Here is a 21674-nt window from a genome sequence, read left to right as displayed (position 1 = left end):
CATTAAATCTAACAAAAACTAAGAACTCAGATTATTTTTTTTCATCAATAAATGCCTCACGTATCAAAACACACTTTTATGATTTTAATAAAAAATTATTTGATACCCTGTGGCAGAAACTTCAAAGAGTTTTAACAAAAAAACTCCCACAATCCTCAAGAAAATTAAGTAATTATATAAAAATGTGGACTAACTTTCCTCCATAATCATAACCTGACATATTGATAAGCTCAGGTTATTAATGCTTAAGGCGGTTCTAGAGTTATTGAACCACTGTCTAACTCTTTCCAAACATGTTTTATTAATTTTTAACTAATTTTGCTTTATCTTTGTTTATTGAATACTGACAGGGTAGAAGCTGTTGTGCGTTTTGTTCTCTTGACGTTATATTTATTAATTTTTTAACTCTGCAAAGGTCAGAGTTTTAGAAATAATTAAATAATTTGCAAAATCCAACATACTGAAAGAGGGCGTAGTGTCTTATTCCCATCGTTTCATAATGTCCAACTTCGAGAGCAGGAAACAGCATCCTATGTAATGGATGCTCCACCAAAGTTTTTCCTAAACCTCAGACATAAAATGCAAGTCCGTGTGAAAGAGCAGCCGCTATTAAATACTCCGCAGTGTATTAATTGGCACTAGTAGGCGGGCTGTTTGTTATGATTTCTACAGCATGATCAGATTTGCCACTGAGGTCAGAGCTGCCCTCTGTGTTTCCACAGTGGACCTTTCCACAGAACTTCCTGTTTCACTCTCCCCATCTCTTCCAGGCTAAATTTCTGCTCCACTCAACTCCAACCTTTGGCCCGGACAGAGCCGGCTCGAACATCCCCTCCCACCGTGTCCCTGCCCCCTCAGCTCCCTGCCCACTAAACATGCATTACTTCATTCATGGCTTCCTGATCCTCAAAACAAGTGTGCAGGGAGAGGCTGCAGAGTGCTGCATCCGGTTAGCCCTGACCAAGCGTTTGATTACAAAATCAGGATGGCATTTTAGAAAACATCCTATGCATTAACATTTGTGCACATTTGCACCAAGAAAGAAGAAGCAATGCATTCATAGAGAGCTTCTTCCCCAGAAAGCGATAAAATCCCTTCCTCCCAAATGAGCTCACATCTTGAGCTAATGCAATTTTAATGAAAGATTGTGATGTGGCTCTTTGGCAGAACAAGTAATGTGATTACAGACAGGAGCAGGCTGCCAAAGCGCACCCTGACAGGCTACTCTTAAACCTGTCTGCCAAGGAGAAGGAGACCATCAAATGACCGGCCTTTTCAAAGACAAATCCACTAAATAAATTGCCAGATTTCTTGAAAACGTTCAGAAGCAGACCTGACAGCAACAATCTGTTATGTCTTCTTGTGGATTTTATTTCAGCAATAACAACCCTTAAAGAGCAACATCAAAGTATTAATGAGTATATTACTGCATTAAAAAAAAGAAATAATATGTTGGCTTTAGAAAACAATGAAAGGGTAAAGACAGGAGATGGAGGAAACCCTGTGAAACAGAAGCCCATCTGCATCGTCCTGTACAAGTGGGCACTTCCATGTCATGACTCTCTGGCTCAGAGCCAGGTTTCAAAGTTTCCTCCTACAACCAAGGACTTTCCGTAGTGGGACATCCTCTCAGCTGTGGCAGCCGAGGGAGATAACAGCTCTGCTTCTCACTGCCCAAACACTAGATTACTCTGAGGTCAAACAAAAAGTGAAACACATTACCATGCAAATTTGGTCTTACACTCACAAAAGCCCTGAAATGAGTCAATATTTACTGCAGGTACACACACTTATCTCTCTGCTTGGCACTTTAACCTATTTTTTAATCAACAAAAATGGCCGGAAACAGAAAATCACACCAATAGAAATGAGCATTGCAACAATCCAAACATGCAAATTATAGCATCCATTTAAAGGAGGAAACTTTCTGTTAATCTGGATGATCTGTGCAGAGGAGAAACAAATACATGGCCATACGGGACTCTACAGTAGGAGCAATGTCCACATGTCAGCTAGGCTGGCGCTGAGCTCCACCCCAAGTGTGTGTGCAAGAACAACACTGTTATTTGCTTATACTCAACTCAAAATGACCCAAGGCTTGATTCACTAAAAGAGACGTATTATGAACGTCCCAGCCTGTGAGGAAAGAAATGCTAAAACTAGTTGAAGGGGTTAAACATTTCTCTTAAATGTGACTATTATACTTATGTTTACAAATATTTGCTTTGAAAGGCCTTTTAGTAATTTTAAATCAGGATGAAAGTCAAGTTCATGGTTGAGCAGTGACTGGGACTAGGATGTGTGAAAAACTTAAAAACCAGAGGTTTAAAAAAAAAAGAGAGAGAAAAGGGCAACAAAAAACCCCCTCAATATGTGTGTTACAACCCTCACATTATGGGATTTTTTTCATTTATAAAAAAGTGGCAGATTTTAGATCTTCTGGTTGCGTTTTTCACATTTCGTTATCAGTCTAAAAATGTATGGAGATTAAAACTAAAAATGACAATATATTGTAAAAAAAAAAAAAAGGAAAATATTTCTGTATTTTCTTCATTAAGATGTTAAAGTAGCTTGGTTAGGCAGGTAAATGGTAGGTAGATTGAAATATTGTTCAATATCGTAACCACAACGGAAAGCCTGGATGCAATTTTTGGCCATTTGGATGGATGTTAGTTAGAATACAACTCCATCTTTAGTGTCTGAGATGCAGAAGCTCATAAAGTTTGGTGGGAACAATATAGAGGGTATGTAAAGTGGGTGACTATATAGTTAAAGTACATGTGTAAGGTATGAGGCTTACGCAGTAAAACAGATGGGTAACACAGGTGGAGTTTAATGGCTAAAGGGAGCTGGTGAGTGGCTAAAGCAGGTGGACAGAGGGTTAGTAACAGGTAAATGGGGGTAATGCTGATTGATGAGCATGTCAAGTGGGTGTGTAAAGTGGGAAGATGGGAGGTCAAAGGGTAAAGAGGCAGGCAAAGTGGATAAAAAAAGAAGCTGGGCAAAGTTAATAGACTGCTTGGTAGAGCAGGTGGTTCAATCGGCTGAACGGGTGGCAAAAGTGGGGAGATAAATGAGTTAAATGGGCTATAAAGTGGGCAGGTGGAAAGTCAAACTAGGTTTGTAAAGTGGTTGGATGAATGGTTGAAGAATTTAAGTAAAGTTGCTGATTGGGTGGGTAATGAAGGATGGATATTTCTAGTTAATGTCAACATATTAAAAAGGTTCTGATCTGGGTTCCAGTTTTATTCAATAAAAATCTACCCGACATCATCCGGAGGTAAACAAAACATTCACCGTTCCCATACAAAATATGACATCAAAGTACATATTTGCAAGATCTTAAGATTTCACATCCACTTTTCACATTCAAGAATGACCTTAAAATAATGTGTTCACATCTTTCAAAGTTAAGATTTTGTTTCTTTATAAGATGCATTGCTTAAGGGTTTTTTATCTATTAATGTTTCAAAAACAAAACTAAAAGAGAATGCAATTCTTAATTTGAAAGCTACAGCTGCTAAACTGAAAGGAAAAAAACTGACAAATGTGTCACCATGAGAGCAATGAAACAATATAATGCAATGTTTTTGACATTTTTTAGAGAAACTGTCTCAGCTTTGGCAACAACACTGACACAGAGAATTTAATGTCAGCACATAAGAAGATGAACATCAGTTCCTTCCTGAAACTTTAACTGATTTTGCAATAGTCCCAGTGGGAGGCCATGACCAGAGTTTCCTATTCATTGACATTCTCATAAACTTTCACAAACCTAATGAGAATTAGAAGATGAGGCATCTCGGGGCAAATTTTAGGAAACACTTAAAAAGGAAGAAGAAGAAGAAAAAAGGGAAGCTGGGATTATATATTTAAGCTACAGTCACATACAGCAGGGAATGCAAGACATGGCATGTCCTCCTGAAACGAGACACTATGCAACATAGTCTGACACTCTGAACCAATATCAGCTCATTTGCCAGTGACTGGAAGCCAAAATCTGCCTCATCACTCCATGGGAGTTCCTCTGAAAGAAGCATATAGCTGCAAAAAAGACTGCAAAATATACGTAATGGCTATAGCGACTAAATAAAATAGTGTCTGGATGATAACACTTTTTTTCTTAGAAAACATGTAAAGTTTCAGAACTTTAAAAACACAACCATTTTTCCTTTCACTAATAAAATTACTATAAAATTGAAATGATGTGTCATACAAAATGAATAAGAAGTCATGTAATTTGAGAACGCCGAGTGTGAAAACAGCAGCTAGTAGCGGAGAATTGGATGATTGAAAAAGAGCAACAGCTGCTGCAGGCTAAGCTGAACATTTCCTAATCAAGTTACAACAGGAGTAACAAAGGATCATCTGTTGAAGGAGTGACGCTAAGCAAAAATATCTAAAAAAATGACTCAGGTGACTGTAGAATCTGAAATAAACAGGTTTCACGTAAAGTGGAGTGCCTTCATTTTATTTAATGCTTTCATGTCTTTAACTGTTGTTGAGCTGTAAAACCTGAGATGTTTGCAGTTCAATCAAACCTAACTGATAAAACACTAAGTGCCCATGTGCTTAAAGAGATCTATATCTATGCCAAGGTCATTGTTTCAGTGAGAAGTTTTCTGTCATGATAAATTATACTAACATCCTTAATTATGCTGCTGGAATTCTACTGAAGTCACCTTCTGTAACAATAAACAATTTAAGTTTGTCAAAATTTTCACTTAATAACTGCATGCTGCGCTTCAGGCAAAATGAAAATCATAAGTCACATGTTTGCAGACACACTGCCGAAGGTTTTACAGAAGTAAGCATGGCTGATGTTTTGAGGTTATAACAGACCAGGATACATAAATAGGGCAAGACTGAGCCACCAAGTTTTTCCAGCATTTTTCAATGCACGATAAAAAAAACAGGTTAAACTTGTGTTTTCCAACCCTGGTCCTGGTGGCACACTGCCCTGCATGTTTTAGATGTTTTCCAGTCTCAGCACACCTTAAATCAATTGATGGCTGATTAACAGGATTTTGCTGAACTGTAATCATCTGAATGACGTCTGTTAAAGCAGGAAAACATCTAAAACATCCAGGGTAGTGTGCCATGAGGATCAGGTCTGGAAAACATAGAAAAGTCAAAGACATTTTCCAGTAAATAAGATGATACTTATCTTGTCATACCGAAGTGTGCATTTTTATTTTCCTTAACAAATTCACAATAGCTGTGTTTCCATTACAAATGTGAGCAAAACTGTCAGTTTTCCGCCAATGTCGAAAAAACAATTTCGCAATTTCAGTCTTTCCATTAAATAGGCATCTAGTTTATATACTTTGGATCAACATTGCTAGATTATTTTTCTTCTTTTGCTCTTTCCTTTGGTTTGTTAATTTGTTTGTATTTCCCTTTAAGTCATGTAAAGCACTTTGAATTGCCTTATTGCTGAAAATGTGCTACATAAATAAATTTACCTTGCCTAAATAAGAAAGAAAATTAGAATCACACGCGGTTAAGTTTGTTTACACTAAATCTCAAAAAATCCCTGCCGTGCCATCATCCTCCAACTACTTCCTGTCGTCATTGTCTTTGTGGTTTGCATCAGTGGCAATATGATCATGTAATGTGAAATATTTCCACTGTAGTTTTGTGAAGCAAACAAATTTTGATGCAGCCAAAAAATTACCTCATCCTAGTGTAAAAACTTTTTATCAAAAAATTAGTTTTTTTTTTTTTAATTGCTGTGTTTCCCTTAAGCAAATTTATTTTCAAAATGTCAAATTGTGCAATTATACGACCAATGGAAATGTAGATGCTGACAGTAAAAATGTACGCAAAGTCCACTAGAAAACCCTGCAATTACTTCTGCTTTGTGCATGTTTGGGTCAATGACATCACAACAGTGTGAACTGACTGGATGAAAAATGGTTTGTGGCCTTATCACCTTTCTCTGGTGTGTTCTGAAATGACATCTCAGAATAAACATAAACCGGCAGGTTGTAATCAACTGTCAAATATGGGAAAAAAAATGGATCAACACTAAACTCTTCCATCATTTGCACCAGCATGCTGTACTTTCATACACCTTTTTTTAGCTTAATAAAAATCAAATATTAAGTTGGGGTGCACTGACTGCAGTTCTCCGGCTGATCACCCATTCCGATTTTGGCCAATGCCGATTTGTTTGTTTGAAATTTTACGAAATGTAGCAACAAAGTTGTCCTTAATTTTCTTTTGCGTCTGAACTAAGTACTTGTTTTATTGTTGTAGTCCTCAAAATAAAAATAAAAAAACAACAAATCTTCCTTGGCAAGGAAAAGCCTACTTGGTTCATCTCTAATCCAGTCCACCGTAGTTCTATTCCAAGAACTTTCATGAGTTTTATTGTTGCTAAGTTCAACGGATGACCCACACTGCTCAAGGTTTTAGCAGCAGCTTTAAAAAATACAAGTAAAGAAGCAAATAAACTGGAAAAATGAAGCTGAATGTTCTAAAATAAGCTCTGATGTGTTGCTAATGATGTCATCAATTATGGAAACTTGTTTTGGGGGGGGGTGGATCTGAGGTTGAAGATTTTAACAACAATTTACAACAAAATAGCAAAAGAAACAAAGTCACATCATGACATGTTCTCCAGTAAGTGACAAACTATCTGATTGATTATTCTGCAGTAAGTTGCCCAGCAGATTTAAGATGACTTTTCACCCAGCGTACCACAAATATTAAACACGTTTTCAAGATTAGATTAAGAACAGAAACCTGTTACTTGATGGTGTCTGTAACTGTTAAAAGTTAATAGTTGCTTGAAATTCGGTTTCATGTGACAGAGTAAATACTGACACGAATAAAAAAAAAAAAAAAGGACAACGCCTTGATCTGATCAGATACATGACTACATTCATTAACAATAGCTGTACTGTCAGTCGAGCCACCTCATCACAGCATGATGCAGTAAAAGAATAAAGTTAGTTTTACCCTTAAGTAAAACAAAAGCTTGATTCCAAACAAACTTATGATTGGAAACTTACGTTTAGTCGCACTGATGAGGTTCTTCCCATCTTTGTAGAGCTCTTTGATGAACCTGTTGGTTTTGTCCAGCTCAGTTTCTTGTGCTTTGATTTTCTCCCTGAAGCTGGGGCTGTCCAGATAGCACTCACTGAATTCCAGCGGGGCCAGTCCCATTTCTGTGACAGCTTCGTCTCCAAACGACGGAGGAGAAGAGGGGAAGAGAAAGGGGAGAAAAAAGAAAGCTACGTAAACTCTGTAGCTGTGAAAACACAAACGGTTGCGATCACACCGCCGCTGTTTTTCCCCGAGGTTTCAGGTCAGAATGATGGACCATCGCTTTGTGAGGTAGCAGAAGCAGCAGCTAACAGTTGTTAGCATTGTAACTTCTGACTCGGCTGCATGGGTGTTGCTCCCCGCTCCACCGCTGTCAAATAAAACCACGAAGGGCGAACAGGTAGGACCGTTCAACAGCGAGCCTTTAAGTTAGAGACTCATTAGAAAGTCAATTAAAATATATGTTTTTAAAAAGTAACGGATGCGGTGCCTCGTTTTCCCTTTGTCCATTAAAGGAACTCCACCTAGTAAAGTGACAGATTGAGAAAGTCTGACATCTGAGAGCGTGTAGAAAACTTAATAAGGTGCGCCTCTTTACAGCCAGCCGGCGGTTGGCCCGGTTGAAGTCATGGGGAGGTGGAGAAGGGAGGTGTTTAGCGCGTAAAATGTTTGATAGATGCTTGCGTGGTTTCTCTTCTGGTACTGCGCTTCCTTCCACAGTTTGGGGCTTGTCCCTAGTTTTGTGTATATGTGTGTGTGTGCAAATATGTGTCCCTCTGTGACACAACCCATTCATGTACAAGGGGAACTTACAAACTTCATGCAGAAACAAATCCCAGGCTAAGTTTGCTTAGTCTGTTGCCTTTTTGCTGCAAGGCAACAATGCTACCACTGTAGTTTGCGTTCAACTAACGTTGATGAATCTATTTAAATGTTTATTTTAGTGCTAGTAATCGTGGTCATTAGGGGAGCACTGAACAATAAATGCATATCGAGAACAAGCAACATGTAAGAAAACCTTTCTCTGTGTGTGTGTGTGTTTGTACGGAAACACCTCTGCTATGTTTATATTAATCACATGGTCGGTGTGGGTCTCTATCTCGAAATTAAGCATACATTTCGCCTTCCTTGTGCGGCGCCTTGCTTGCTGGCTTACAAATGATGCGCGGCCATGTTCAAAGAGTATGTCCATGTGCGCGCGAATTCAGTCACTCGTATTTCCGTTTTGTGTTTGCTGGCGACTAACCATTCATTTATTTCAGTCATTCCGAGATTAAATATAAATACTTTAAATATAAAAAACAGACAAAAAATAGCAACTTAACATAAAGTACTTCCCAGAAGGCTGCTAAAAAGTAGTGTCAATACAGCTGCTTAGATTATTCATCTGAGCAGTAAAAACACAAAATGACAGTTAATGAAAAGATACATGAATGCTAGATAGCTGGAGTAAGTACTGAATAATCATATAAAAACAAATATAACGTTGCATGTCAAATTTGGATGCTGTTATTCTTGCAAAATATGCATAGAAGTGAAAGTAGTTCACTGTCATATGGTGCAATATTTAATGTTTGATCCAATTTCTAAGTTCATTTTTATAGACATTTATAAAACCAAACTGAAATAATATAGGGTGGTGGCATTTCACAATAGAAGATCTGTATTCATATTAGTATTATTAGAAATCACAAACTTTCAGTAAAATTATTTTGTGAATAATGACCCAAATGGCACAACTCCACTACTTACTACATAAAACACAAACATGTAGTCACATCCCTCTTTCAGTGCGCTAAGATACCAGTCGGCTCTGTGGAAACATTGGTATGCAAGTCTTTTATAAGATTTTTATTTTATTTTATTTGGTCTTTTATTCTTTATATGTTGTGTTGTCTGTGTATCATCTTTGTGGACCACGAGTCTGTTCAATAAAGTAAATCTAAATCTAAATTAACACTACATAGTGCTGTAGAATAACAATTGGGATAAAATATAGATAGATGTTAAAAAATTAATCAAAGCATATTATACTATGAGTACAGAAAAAAAGTTTCAAAATTATTTCTCACATTCTTTATGTGTAAGTCTCAAACCTAGCATTTAAACATGGGTGTGTGTCGTTAAGACAACTGCTTTTTACTAATGGTATGCAGAATTTGAATGTCTAACTAATAAGATATTGAATACGGCTATGAATTGTAACCAATCAGTCATTTGCTGTTGAGATAATGCCCTTATTGCTATGCGACCTTGGGCACATTCAGATGAAACGAGGCTCCTTCAGATCACGTTTCTAAAAACTGAACCATCTTGATCAATTGTACTCTTTGTCTTTCAATTGCGATATCTCAATGTCATCAAAGACAAAACTAAGATAGACACGTTTATTGTAGATAAATATGTAGATAAATATAAATAAATAAATCCTTTATAAACACACTTCTACTAGCAAAATTGTCTTTTTTTTTAACTTTAGGCAAGTAAATATCCGTCTTTGTTAGTGAAGGCACGGAACGTGTAATTGGAGACATGTTTGCTACCGAGCAGCTATTCAAGCGGACAGCTGCGCCGCTCAGTTGGATATTTGTAAATGTGATTCATTTTAAAAACCTGCTTCGGGTTTCATCCAGATAAGTGTTAAAACTATAATATTACCAAAGACGGAAATAAACTGCTGCAGTGATATTCACAGCAGATATTATTACGCGGCCTCTGTCTTTTTGTTTGTCAGGGTTATTTTTAGTTTACAGTGAGGCTAACCGCTGATGGACGTCATGGTCGGGTTTGCGTGCTGTCAACATTAATAAGTCTTCTGTGTTTGGCTGCAGCTGCTGGTCAGCTGCAATTTCATCCCATATACTAGCCTGGAATCTAACTCTGCTCAGAGTAAGTGTTGCACGTTTCTGAATATTAGGAAACAGAACCGAAAGTGCTCTGATATCAGCAATAACATAAATATATAAGATGGGATGGCATAATGAATATTCACTTTAAAATGCACTGATTTGGTTTCTGTTCAAGTTTGCAACCCGAACCGGAACTGAACTAATCATTACTGCAGAGCAGCACTAAAAATATTTTAGAGACACTAGCTTAAAATTAGAAAGTGAGCAGGCGATATTATTTTAAAGCCAAGTAAATATAATCCTTATTTCTATAACTATATAAAATCTGAGTGCATCCTTACATGGTATTTGCACCGGCAAAGTAGTTAAAGCAAGTTACAGCAAGTTGAAATCTTGTATTTCACTTTCCCTTCCGTTTAGGGATGCCAAATACCAGTGCAAGGCCCAAGCATGGGAGGAGGGCCCGGAGGCGACGCAGAGTGGACCCTGCCAGGGACCAGCTGGTCTCCAGTTCCCTGGAGAGCGCCCAGCAGTCTCTGCTCAACCAGGATTATGGAACAGCTTTCGTCCATTACCTACTTGTGCTCAACCTTGCACCTGTTTTCAAGGACTTTGCACAGGTGAAGAATGCGTATAATACTTTCTAGACCAGCCTGCATACATTTTGTGGTTATAATCAAATTAGATTTATGAAGTATGATATAAACGGAAATGTATATCTTTAATTTTGTACATTATTTTTTTTGTTTCCGTTGAGAATAGAAGAACTATGCCCAGAGACACCCAACATGGCTAAAAACCATTAGTACCTCTTTGAAAAACTGTTACTCATAGTTGCATCCTCTACTGTACCTGTGCATATTTAAATGCTTCACTGTTTCCTAAAATGTGGGGGGGAGTTTGCAAAGCGATAGCTAATTTAGATGTTCTTTGGCACCTTTTGACTGGAAACTTTATTTGTTGAAAATACAGCATTGTTTTCTTGAGGATAATGATTATATACGCAGCTCCTAGAAATGTTGTCTTAGCTTCATGCCATGTGGTTCTCACTCTGTTCTCTTCACCATTTGCAGAAATTGTGTTTGTGTTCACATGGCTTAGCGGAACTAAATACAGAGAGCTGTTGTTTTTCAGGATTCTTTCAGGCTCACTCTGTTTAAATGGGCCGAAGAGTTGGACTCTGTGGGACGAATTCAGGAACTCTTCGACTGCTACGAACAAGCTCTGGAAATCTTCCCTGCTGATGAGGTCATCCTCAACAGCATGGGAGAACACCTTTTCCGGTACATGATTACATGTTCATGACTTTTTTATCAATATTTGCAGCAGTATTCAGTTGAACAAGATCAATTTCATTTGTTTTACAATACAGAATGGGATTTAGAGATGAAGCTGCGGGCCATTTCCACAAGGCCTTGAAGATGAAGCCAGACTTTCCAGAAGCCAGAGAGAATTTTTACCGTGTTGCCAACTGGCTAGTGGAACGCTGGCATTTCCTCATGCTCAACGACCATGGCAGGAACCGAAAGTACCAGCAGGCCATTCAGAAGGCTGTTCAGAATGGCTGCAAAACTGTACTCGATATAGGTACTGGCACTGGAATCCTTGGGTGAGACATTTTCCGTCACAATTTAAAGACCTGAACATTTTTTAAAGTTGTAGTTGTCTTAAAAAGCGAACAGTCCTTAGTCCTCGTGCCGGTGGTCGCAGGTTTGACTCCCGGCCTGGCGTCATTTGCCGCATGTCTTCCCCTCTCTCATTACCCTCTTTCCTGTCAAACTACTTTCAAATAAAAACCACTAGAGCCAACAACAAAAAATAAACAACCTACGTCTTGGTTTGGTATAAGTGAACTCTGGCTCCAAAAGCAGGAAGCAGACTACAGTGCAGGGCATTCTGGGTAAATACAACCAAAACAAATCCGTATGTCTAGCACTAGTGGGACAAGTTGCTCATAGTATTTTACCAGAGACAAAGAGAAGTTCTGCAACCACTAAAATCTGTTGCTACACCATTTTTGTTTACATCACGTGAAGAAGGAATCTCACTGAGTGTCTTCATAGGTTTTTGTATCGTTTCCTTCAAATCAAAATCAAATCAAATTTTATTTGTGTGCTTTACATCATACTGTATCAAACACAGAAACACAAGTAAACATAGAATCAACAATCAAAACATGACATTAAGTCAAGTTCCATCAATAAATTTGTAATCAGTAGTTCTTGGTCCAGTGCCATCACAGGCAAGGGTTTTTAATTAGTTTGGACACAGTGTAGTGTGAAAGCAAACCACCGCAGTTGAAAATGTAACAAATGTTACATTTTTGGTCCCCAATCGAACCCAGTCTACCAGTCTATCAGGTGTGAAAACACCCTAAATCACTAACTGATTAAGTAACTTAATCAGATACAACAAAAAGTGCAGTTCTGATGCCTGTTTTCTGTCTGTTTAGTATGTGTGCTAAGAAAGCTGGTGCTGCTGAGGTGTACGCCTGCGAGCTTTCAAAGACAATGTATGAACTGGCCTGCGAGGTGGTGGCTGCTAATGGGATGGAGGGGAGCATCAAAATCCTCCATAAGAAGTCCCTTGAGATGGAAGTACCAACAGACATCCCAAACAGGTAGAAATTCTAGCTGCTGATATTGAATTTTTAGACATTACTCCACATATTAATTTTTTGTCTGTGCTCAGGGTCTCATTGGTGGTGACTGAGACTGTGGACGCAGGGCTGTTTGGAGAGGGCATCATAGAGAGTCTTATTCATGCCTGGCACCACCTCCTCCTGCCTCCAAAGGTAACGCTGTACAGAGCAAAGGTCATCTTTTAAGTGATATTTTGAGTGGAATGCCTTAACATGCAGAATAAGGACAACTTTAATTTTGATGCCACAAGTCCCTGGAACGCAAAACAGTTTCAGATAGGCAGTATACGATGACACATTTCTGCAGGGCTGAAACGATTAATCGGATTAATCACAATTAATCAAATTAATCGCAATAAATCTGATTAATGCTGCCTCGGGGATACAGAGCGCTCACAGATTATTGAAATAATTGTTGAATAAATTAGTTATCAATTTAATTGATAACTGGAGTATTCAGACTCCAAAAAAAACCCAAACATATCTGTAGTAGTAATTAAGCCAAAACTATACAAATAATATATAAATTTTTTGTCTAAGATAAAAATACCTTTGTCTACAAATATGTTTTAAAATTTCTCAAGTTGGAGCTTCCACCAGTGTGGCCTGGGGTTTGTGGCCCTTTGAATGGTTTTGTTTGGCCTCTGATGACAGGTCAAGAATGGTAAAAACTTCGGCCAACAAATTGGAAAACAAATTGGAAATTATCTGTTTTTCTTTTAATAAGATTCTTTATGTTTTGGATCTTTAATGATATACAGATTTCACAAAAATCCGGTTTATTGTTCAGAAGGGAAAATTAAAAAAAAAATATATATATAAATCACAATAAACACATTTTTGCATGTATAATTTAATAAATTTTATGCCCCCCAGTAGTTCAGACTTGCCAATTTGGCCCTCAGGACAAAAAGTTTGGACACCCCAGTAGGTTGTAGATCAGCCGTGACTCTCACCAGATTTCTGCATGACTTGATCAGCCTCTCATGTGATTCTGGGGGAATTTTGTCCCATTATTTTTGGTTCATTGAAGTCTGCAGACATTAATTTTTGCACAGCTCATTAATCAGCATTTCAATCAGGTGGAGCTCTGGATTTTGATTAGGCCATTACATCACTTTATGTTTATGACTCAGTTTCATCCAAGCTCCAGCAGTCAAGACAGATGGTGCCACGTTTTACCTTTGAATACTTTATGCAGAGGAGTTTATGGTCAGGTGTCCAGGTCTGGTGGCTGCGAAATAAGCCCCAAGTCAGCAGCACTCAACCACTAATAATAGTTTATTTGTAGGAGTTGTTACTGCATGTATTCTCTGTTTGGTTTTCTCCAAACATGGAGCTTTTCATTATGGCCAAGCGTCTCTAATTTGGTCTCATTTGTCAAAAAGTTATTGTTCCAGAAGTCTTCTTGTTCTTTCACTTCAAACCTCAGGCAAACCTAGGATCATGCTCCATGTTTTTTTAGAGAGAGTCTGAGTCTTTCTCTTGTTTCCAGCCTAATTGTTGTTGGGGTATTTTTTCTGAACAGTGCTGATTGATGTCTTTTCTCCCTAGTATGGTCTTAACACGCTCCACTAAGATGTGTCAGCTTTGTGGTTGGGGACGAAAAAAAAAGAAATCTATGAAGCAGCAATTGTTTTCCATGCACGGACCTGATTTCCTCTGAGGTTCACGTTTAATTGACTATTTTCTGCAGAGGGGTGAGGGTGAGTTTGGAGAAGATTCTGCCACAGGACGGGTCATCCCTGCTGGAGCCGCTGTGTTTTGTATGGCCGTCGAGTGCCTGGAGATCCGCCGGCATCACAGGTAAACTCCTGCGGTCACTTTGTTTACCCTGCTCTTTACAAACAGCAATCATGTCAAAATGCTTCAATTTTATTTGAAATGATTATACCAGCATGCACAGTGGAAATGTCTTACATTGCATGCTGAGATGAACTCCCCACACATTGTTTTGTCTGCTTGTCTCTGTGTTTTGGTTCAGGTGGTGTGCTGCAGAGGTGGGTGGTCTGTCCATGGCGGCAGCAGGGGAACTCCGCAGTCTGGTGAGCTGCAGCCCTGAGCAGGATGACTCCACAGAGCCGTACACCACAGAGAGGCTGAGCCGGCTGACTGGGGGATACAGAGCGCTCACAGAGCCGTTCACGGCCCTCACCATAGACTTCAACAATGTTCAGGTGACAGAAAAATCACTTTCTGAAGCAAAAACAGATCGTAAAATCTCAGACCATCTCAGACATATTATTCTTATATTTTAGTATATTAGACGAATTTAGAAAATATTTCAGAGATAGGAAGTAAGTCAGAGTATGTGACATTGAGATTTTCAATAGCAGTATTTGTGTTTGTGGGGCGATGATTGCTCTGATACGTAGTCAGAGTTGCCTGAAAATAAGTGATAAATAGTTATCAATTTTATTGTGATTAAACTTTAAGTCCACATCACCCACTTTGAACAAGAGTTTGCAACAACTAAATGCAGTATTTGTGCTTGTGTAGACCACCATTGTCTATAAAATCCATCACTACCCACCCTTTTGGAGATATTTTTGTTTTGAATACTAGTTAAAGTCTTGTTGGTCTCTCCTTTGATTCTGATGATTGTGAAACTCCCAGGAACTGGAGGGCCTGAGCTCCAGGGAGGTGCGAGAGATGCGGTTGCCCGTCACTCAGGAAGGAGAGCTGGATGCTCTGGCTGTTTGGTTCCAGCTCCACCTGGACGAGGAGAACAGTCTGTCCACCGGACCGCAGGAAGACACCTGCTGGGAGCAAGCCATCTACCCTGTCCACAGTGCAATGAGTATGATGGACAAATGTTCTTTATGTTTTCACAGTATATGTTTTGTTTTATTATTTATCACCATCTGGTCTTCATGCGTTTTTTGTTTATCTTTCAAACTTTTGTTGTGCTCTTTGATCTTTGGGGGGTTTATTTCACATATTTTAGTCAAGATGGAGGCGTAACAGGTATCAAAGTGTCTAAAGATCCAATAATCCAAAAAATAGGTTCTTTGTTATGTTTCAACATGGCACTAGTTCATCTCTTGAGCCTAGGAGCCTTTTTACAAGTAGAAGGTCAGAGTTAAATGGAAATTATCAAGTACTCAAATGAAACAGAATAAAAAAGTAAAGAAAACCCAAAGGGAAACTTTCAGAAAACATATTGTTGACCATCAGAGGAAAAGACAATGTCCACAGATTTTCCTCTCTGAAATCATTGGAAATCAAACAGAATGTTGGTTTAACATTTGAACTTCATTTATACTCATTTGGAAACTTGTACAAATGGCTAAAATTATAGCCACCGGTTACAGTAACTTCTGTAATCTTAAAAGGTTGCATTAAAGATATGAGATTAAAATTAGATGACTATTGTACAGTATCTTGATACATAAAGGCCTTTTGATTCACTTTGTTGTGATTTCAGAGAGCGCCGAGCTGAAGAGCTGCTGACATTAGGTGACATGTCCCAGTTGCAGACCAGACTGCACAGCATGTCTCTCCTCTGCTAATTAGTTCAAACGGGCTCAAAGGAGGCGCCACCTTTCCCAGGGATGATAAACATCCATCACCCAGCACGCCTTGAAATTCTGCGACTCTCTTTAGTGTTTATGAAATTTTAATGAGCAGTAAATCTGCATTTTCCCCCAAATACGTCTGACGAGCTTCGAGATGACGTGAACAGATGGTATCCCAGTAGGAGCCCTCTCATTGTCTGCTCTCCTGGATCTCTTTTCACAATGAGGATGATCAAATTCATTTAATTATTCATTTAATGATAAATCAACATTTGTGAAGTGCAGAATTGTGAAGTGGAATGAAAAGGATATGTGGTTTTCAAAATGTTTTTCAAATGAAAAAAAAAAAATGTTTTGCTACCGTTGTGAAGTAAACATCATTTTAAACTTTGCTCATATATAAAATGAGATTTTGCCAGTATTCTTGAATTATTTGTTCATTTTCATCTCTTAATGTATTTCCATTATTGCATAAAAAAGGGTTAAATTAAAAATCATCAGAATGTGGCAATTTTATATTGATTAATTGATAACTAAGATAATCGTTAGTTTCTGTCCTAATTGACTGTAGATTAAAAATATATTATGTTTAATTTTGTAGCTGTATAATCAGATGAAGTTAAATGTTTTCCCTGTTTTCCGTTTTGCAGGTTTTGGGCTAAAGCCTCTGGATGAGCTGATAGTTGAAGTTTCCTGCCAAGACACCTACCTGAGGCTCAGCTGCGTCGCCGTACTGAGAGAAGGTCACAGAATCTACCTCGACAAGCGCACGGATTTCCCCAACTCTTTCAAATCTATCCCAAACCCAAACCCAGAGGTGGAACTGTGCAGCGAATTAGCGTGCCTCCAGACGAGTCAGAGTGAGTCCGAAGACTTCTGCATGCTGGAGTATTCAGAGATGGCGCTCTTAAACAATCAGGATTACCATCAGAGTTTTTGCACCGCGTTGACCAAGCTCATCTCTGAACTGAAGGTTAAAAATCGAAATCGAAATACGGTTGGCACGGCTTCCCTTGTGGCGGATAGCAGTTTGCTCTACGTGCTGGATGTGTCTGAGGGCTTCTCGCTGCTCTCCCTCATCGCAGCCCACCAGGGTCAAGTAAAAGCCTACAGCACTGTGGAGAAGAGCAAGCAGCAGAACGTCCTGAGGAGACTCGCTCGCTCCAACAACGTATCTGAGCAGCATCTGGAGTTCTGGCTGAACCACACAGAGGACGAGCAGGGGATGTTACAGCGGCCGTCCCATGAGAAGCTGTGGAGCGCCATCATCCTCGACTGCGTGGAAACATGTGGGCTCGTTAGGCAGAAGCTGATGGAGAAAGCTTCCCTGGCCAGGTCAGGACTAGAGTATTTGTTTTAGTCCACAGTAGCTTCAAAATATGACCAATCTGTGTGCCTGAGTGTTCAGATTGCTTCAATTCAAGATAAAAACGCCCCTTGTTTCAGTTTTTTTGGTTTCGCTTTTAAAAATAAGCAATTGAGTCACATTTTTTGCTTATATTCAGATTATCATGTTATTGTCAGGGTTTATTTTCACTGTGCAAAAGTATGGAATGTATTTATGTTATACATGTATATATAAATGTAAATATATTTTTAGATCCCATGTATAAATCAGATGTGTCCAAAGTGCGGCTTAGGAGCAATTTATGGCCCTTGGGATAATTTTGTGTGGACCCAACCACAGTTCGAGTATGGTACAAATTTCGCCTGACATTTTTTAGAATGAGATTTTTAATGACAAGGTTATATCTTCTTAAACAGAACATGTTACAATTTCTTTTTCATTTTTTACTTTTTTTCCCCTCTATTTTCAGTCGTGCCACATACATCCAACCACTTTTTACTCGACTTGAACACCGCGATATATTATGCAGGGGTAAATACAACAAAGGTTTTAGAAGAAAATTCTCATTTTTGTACATGTGAATAAGCTAAAAACATTTTATAGACCAGCAGAATCGAAAGTAATTACCGCAAAAGGTTTAATAATATTAAGGCAAACATAAAATATTGCAGGTTTAGTTTATTGTGTTGGTACAAGAGAAAGAATTGGATTTTTAAATGGGGAAAAGAAAATTTTTGTCCCTTGAGTACTTTGGACAATTGTTGCAAAAGTTTGGACACCACTTGTCTGAAAGTTGTCTGTCCGTCTTTTGATCATTCAGTAGTTTTTAAGGCTCCATAGATGAAATTTTGTAAATATACTTTAAAAAGTCGCTTTAAAAGGACTCCACTCCAGGAATGTTGACATAAAAAGCTTGTAAAAGACGTGCATTTCTTTATTTTTCTCTTGTTTACCATGTTAGGTTTCTACTGGAAGAAGGAGGGCGTATTTTCCCAGAGAAGATTGTTGTATACGGTATGCTTGTGGAGTCTGACACTTTGTTGCTGGAAAGTGCTGTCCAGGGCCGGGAACCTACTCTGGGATTTAATATTGCTCCTTTCATTAATCAGTTCACTGTAAGTATTCCTTTAGAGTCCTCCATCAACTGGCTTTAACTTTTAAAATGTTTACTTTGCTTGTAAAGGTCCTAAAGTTGCATTTTCAGTTCAGCATTCAATTTTTAAGATGATTTTTGATAATTTCTTGTTCCACTTTTTATTCTGAGTCATACGTTATTAATTAGATTAAAGCCTCGTGTTTTTTTCCTTACGCTGACATAAAATGTTTGGGTATTGAAAACACCGTTTGACCAAATGTGGGGAAATTGAATGCATATAGTGAATTTTAAGTCTTGTCATGTCTGACTTTTGATTGGTCAAGGTTTTTAGTGTAAAATAATGATGGACATAGAATTTATTTTTTCCTTAAAACAGGATACATAACTTTTTAGAATCAGATTGAGGTTTATTGACCAAGTTTATGGACAGAATCAAAGAATTTGACTTTGGTTTCACACACTAGGTGCATAGACCTCACTGTTTAGTTTTATTTTCTCTCCCGAACTCCTGATCATGGTGAAGATGAAAAATGAATGCTAGCTCTTTGTGCTCTGAGATACCTAAAATATTATCAGGTGAATCAGTTAAAGTAGAAACACTTAACATTCAATTTGGAGGTGATTGAGGCTTCATCGGAGCAGACAAAGGAGTTGCATAGTGTAGCAAGAGATAAAGTAGCAGTGGTGCATATTTAGCATCTCAGACATTCCAATGGTTTTTTTGTTAAATTTTCCTCAAAACAATCCACAGTAGGCTGACTTACAAAGAGAGATGATTTCCAGATTATGGTGCTGTGTGTATAAGAAGGCAATGCTGAAGCATTTTCTACTTTAGGCTGTGTATTTTTCTAAGCCAGAGGTCAATGACTTTTCTATTTAAAGAACCTCTTTTGTCCCCTCTACTACAAAATAACATTTGCCTAGAGCTGCAAAAAACAATTTTCTAAACATTTTTATGAAAGCTAACAAAATAAAATTTATTTCTATTTTCAGATTTTAAAACAAAGTGAATCCTCTTATTACAAAAAGCTATTTTGTAGAATGATTGGAACCTTTTTTGTATAAATATGGAAAATGAAGAAAGAAAGGTAGCATAGTCTGCAAATAGTAACTTTTAAGAGTCAGTTGTAAATATAAAAAACATATAATCAAAAACATTTCCATCTAGAGAAGTAGCATTACTGCACCATGGGAATTATGGTTGCAGCTATTTTAATAATCCCATTTAAAACAATGTTTAGGGTATATATCTGATTTGACTTTTCAGTATACCTTATATATATTGCCTTAAGACAGACCAGATGTTCGGAAGTGCTCAGTTAATTCGTTAGTACTACGAGATTACATTTTTACATGCTTTCTTAAGGTTGAATAATCAGCATTAACACATATTATTGAACATATGCAGGATTTTCTGTGGTTGGTTTAACACCACTCTAAGTAAATGGACTGTTGCACTACAATATCCAAAGAAAACCATATTTCAACTAATGCCTTTTCCAGTTAAGCAAGCAATTCTCCCAGAATACTGATGTCTAGAATTGTGTTTTCTTTGCTCCTCTTGGATTTGCGCTTCCCAGCTGCCAAATTCCTACAAATTCCTTTTCTTTATTTGGTCTGGAAATCCCAGTTTTCCTCCAGCGCCATGTTTGCGCTCGTAAGTCTGCTGACCTCTCATGGGGGACGGCTGTTTGTTCTAGCAGATGTCTTCTCTTTGAAGCCATCAATGGTAGGCACATCTAAGCCCTACTATCACATAAAACACATCTTTGCTCCATTAGAGAAAGTTACATAAATAAGGAGTATATGCTCATAATCTGAAACAGCAGCCAAGATCAAGACGTTTACATGCATTCATCCTCTGTATGCATGTTATATGCATTTGGAGATTTTGGGTTCAAATATTTACATACACCCCCTACTACTATTTGGATAAATGTTTCTTAGCAACTTAAACTTTAATCACCAGCTGGATGTTTGCCCACTGTTTGTGTCAGAAATAAGATGTATTTGAATTGGTTCCTATATTATTTATTTACCAGCCCTGTGTGTAATTTTGCTCCCATGTGAATTAGAGAAAGCTCATACATCCTAACCTGCTCCTTGTTTTTCCAAATGAAATGTCACATCTTGCAGGTTCCGGTTCATGTTTTTTTGGATTTCTCCACTCTGGAGTGCAGACATCTCAGTGAGGCTCTGGAGCTCTTTGTTCTGGACCTCATGGATGTCAACAAAAACTACACTGAGAGGGAAGTCAAGGTAAAACATGCATTATTGATACAGCCCAAGGTGTCAAGAGAGTCATTTATTTTTGGAGTTTTTATCCCAAAACAACAGTTTTATAGTGAAATTACTCTCCCACTATGCACTGATTCCTATCCCACACAGGTGCAGACCACCTCTGGAGGCAGGGTTACTGCGGTTCCCTTCTGGTACCAGATCCATTTGGACCCGGATGTCAGCGTCAGCACCCTCAGCCGGAACTCCCACTGGAAGCAGGCCGCTGCCATTCTGCAGGATCCCCTGCAAGTCCAAGCTGGAGACTGGGTCCGTCTAGCTGTGAAGCAGCACAAGAGCACCATCTCCATCTCCGCTCATTTAGACAACGCTCCTGTGCAGATGGACTAAAACCTATGTGGTATCGTCATTTTATACATTTTTAGGAGAGCTCCATTGTTACAGAGACTGCAGGAAATCTATTATGATACGTTTTTCTTTTTATTCTGGTAAAATATTAAGCTGTAGATTTTTTTTAGCAATGACCTGCATGACAAAGTTTTTAAGTGCCCTTGTGATGGAACTGCGATAGAATTTTCTAGTAATGTTTATGTATGAATAGTTTCATAGTACATACAAAATGTACTGTGGCATTGAAATTGTCCTTATGGACCAGATGTTAAAATGTTTATTATGAAAACTGCACCGCAAAAACAGAATTTTACCAAGTAGTTTTGGTCTAATATCTACTCCAAATATCTTGGTACACCTGAAATAAGACAAAACTAACTTACAAGTAACTTTTCAGAATGATATAGGAGGTTGTTTTAAGTGAATAATTTCTTAGAATTGATGAAAAGGTATGAGTTAGAAGTGAAATAATCTGCCAGTGGAACTAGACAAAATTACTTGGTAAGATTTTGTGTTTTTGCAGTGTATTCACCAATACATG

General features: G+C 38.2%; 2 protein-coding genes across 3 annotated transcripts in view; one reads left to right on the top strand and one right to left on the bottom strand.

The window, feature by feature from the left end:
• arhgap10 (Rho GTPase activating protein 10) overlaps positions 1–7205 on the bottom strand; it is a 55792-nt gene extending 48587 nt beyond the window's left edge. The window contains exon 1 of the mRNA XM_028017558.1: positions 7020–7205. Within this exon, the coding sequence (XP_027873359.1) occupies positions 7020–7173 (154 nt within the window). The 5' untranslated portion in view covers positions 7174–7205. The remainder of the gene's footprint in view (positions 1–7019) is intronic.
• A 135-nt stretch (positions 7206–7340) lies between these two features.
• prmt9 (protein arginine methyltransferase 9) lies at positions 7341–21530 on the top strand. 2 transcript variants are annotated; one of them, XM_028017557.1, is made up of 13 exons: positions 7341–7453; positions 10323–10522; positions 11037–11185; positions 11275–11511; positions 12355–12522; positions 12594–12696; positions 14240–14349; positions 14528–14720; positions 15160–15343; positions 16712–17396; positions 18371–18524; positions 20642–20764; positions 20894–21530. In XM_028017557.1, the coding sequence occupies exons 2-13, from the start codon at positions 10325–10327 to the stop codon at positions 21131–21133; spliced, it is 2544 nt and encodes an 847-aa protein (XP_027873358.1). In that variant the 5' UTR covers positions 7341–7453; positions 10323–10324; the 3' UTR covers positions 21134–21530. The 2 variants fall into 2 exon arrangements, with proteins under 2 accessions (XP_027873358.1, XP_027873357.1); XM_028017556.1 differs by lacking the exon at positions 7341–7453 and adding an exon at positions 9073–9942.
• Positions 21531–21674: the final 144 nt, after the last annotated feature.

This window comes from Xiphophorus couchianus, chromosome 5 (genome assembly GCF_001444195.1).
Source record: "Xiphophorus couchianus chromosome 5, X_couchianus-1.0, whole genome shotgun sequence".
Classification (NCBI taxonomy): Eukaryota; Metazoa; Chordata; class Actinopteri; order Cyprinodontiformes; family Poeciliidae; genus Xiphophorus; species Xiphophorus couchianus.
Note: the sequence above shows the minus strand (reverse complement) of the source record. Positions and strands in the feature narration are given on the sequence as shown.

What these genes read in the sequence shown, in the direction of transcription:
- prmt9 (XM_028017557.1), top strand. Translation starts at nt 10,325, where the DNA reads ATGCCAAATACCAGTGCAAGGCCCAAGCATGGGAGGAGGGCCCGGAGG. An exon ending in GAGATCCGCCGGCATCACAG is followed by an intron (nt 14,350 to 14,527) that starts GTAAACTCCTGC and finishes GTTTTGGTTCAG; the next exon opens with GTGGTGTGCTGCAGAGGTGG. An exon ending in GAGAAAGCTTCCCTGGCCAG is followed by an intron (nt 17,397 to 18,370) that starts GTCAGGACTAGA and finishes TTACCATGTTAG; the next exon opens with GTTTCTACTGGAAGAAGGAG.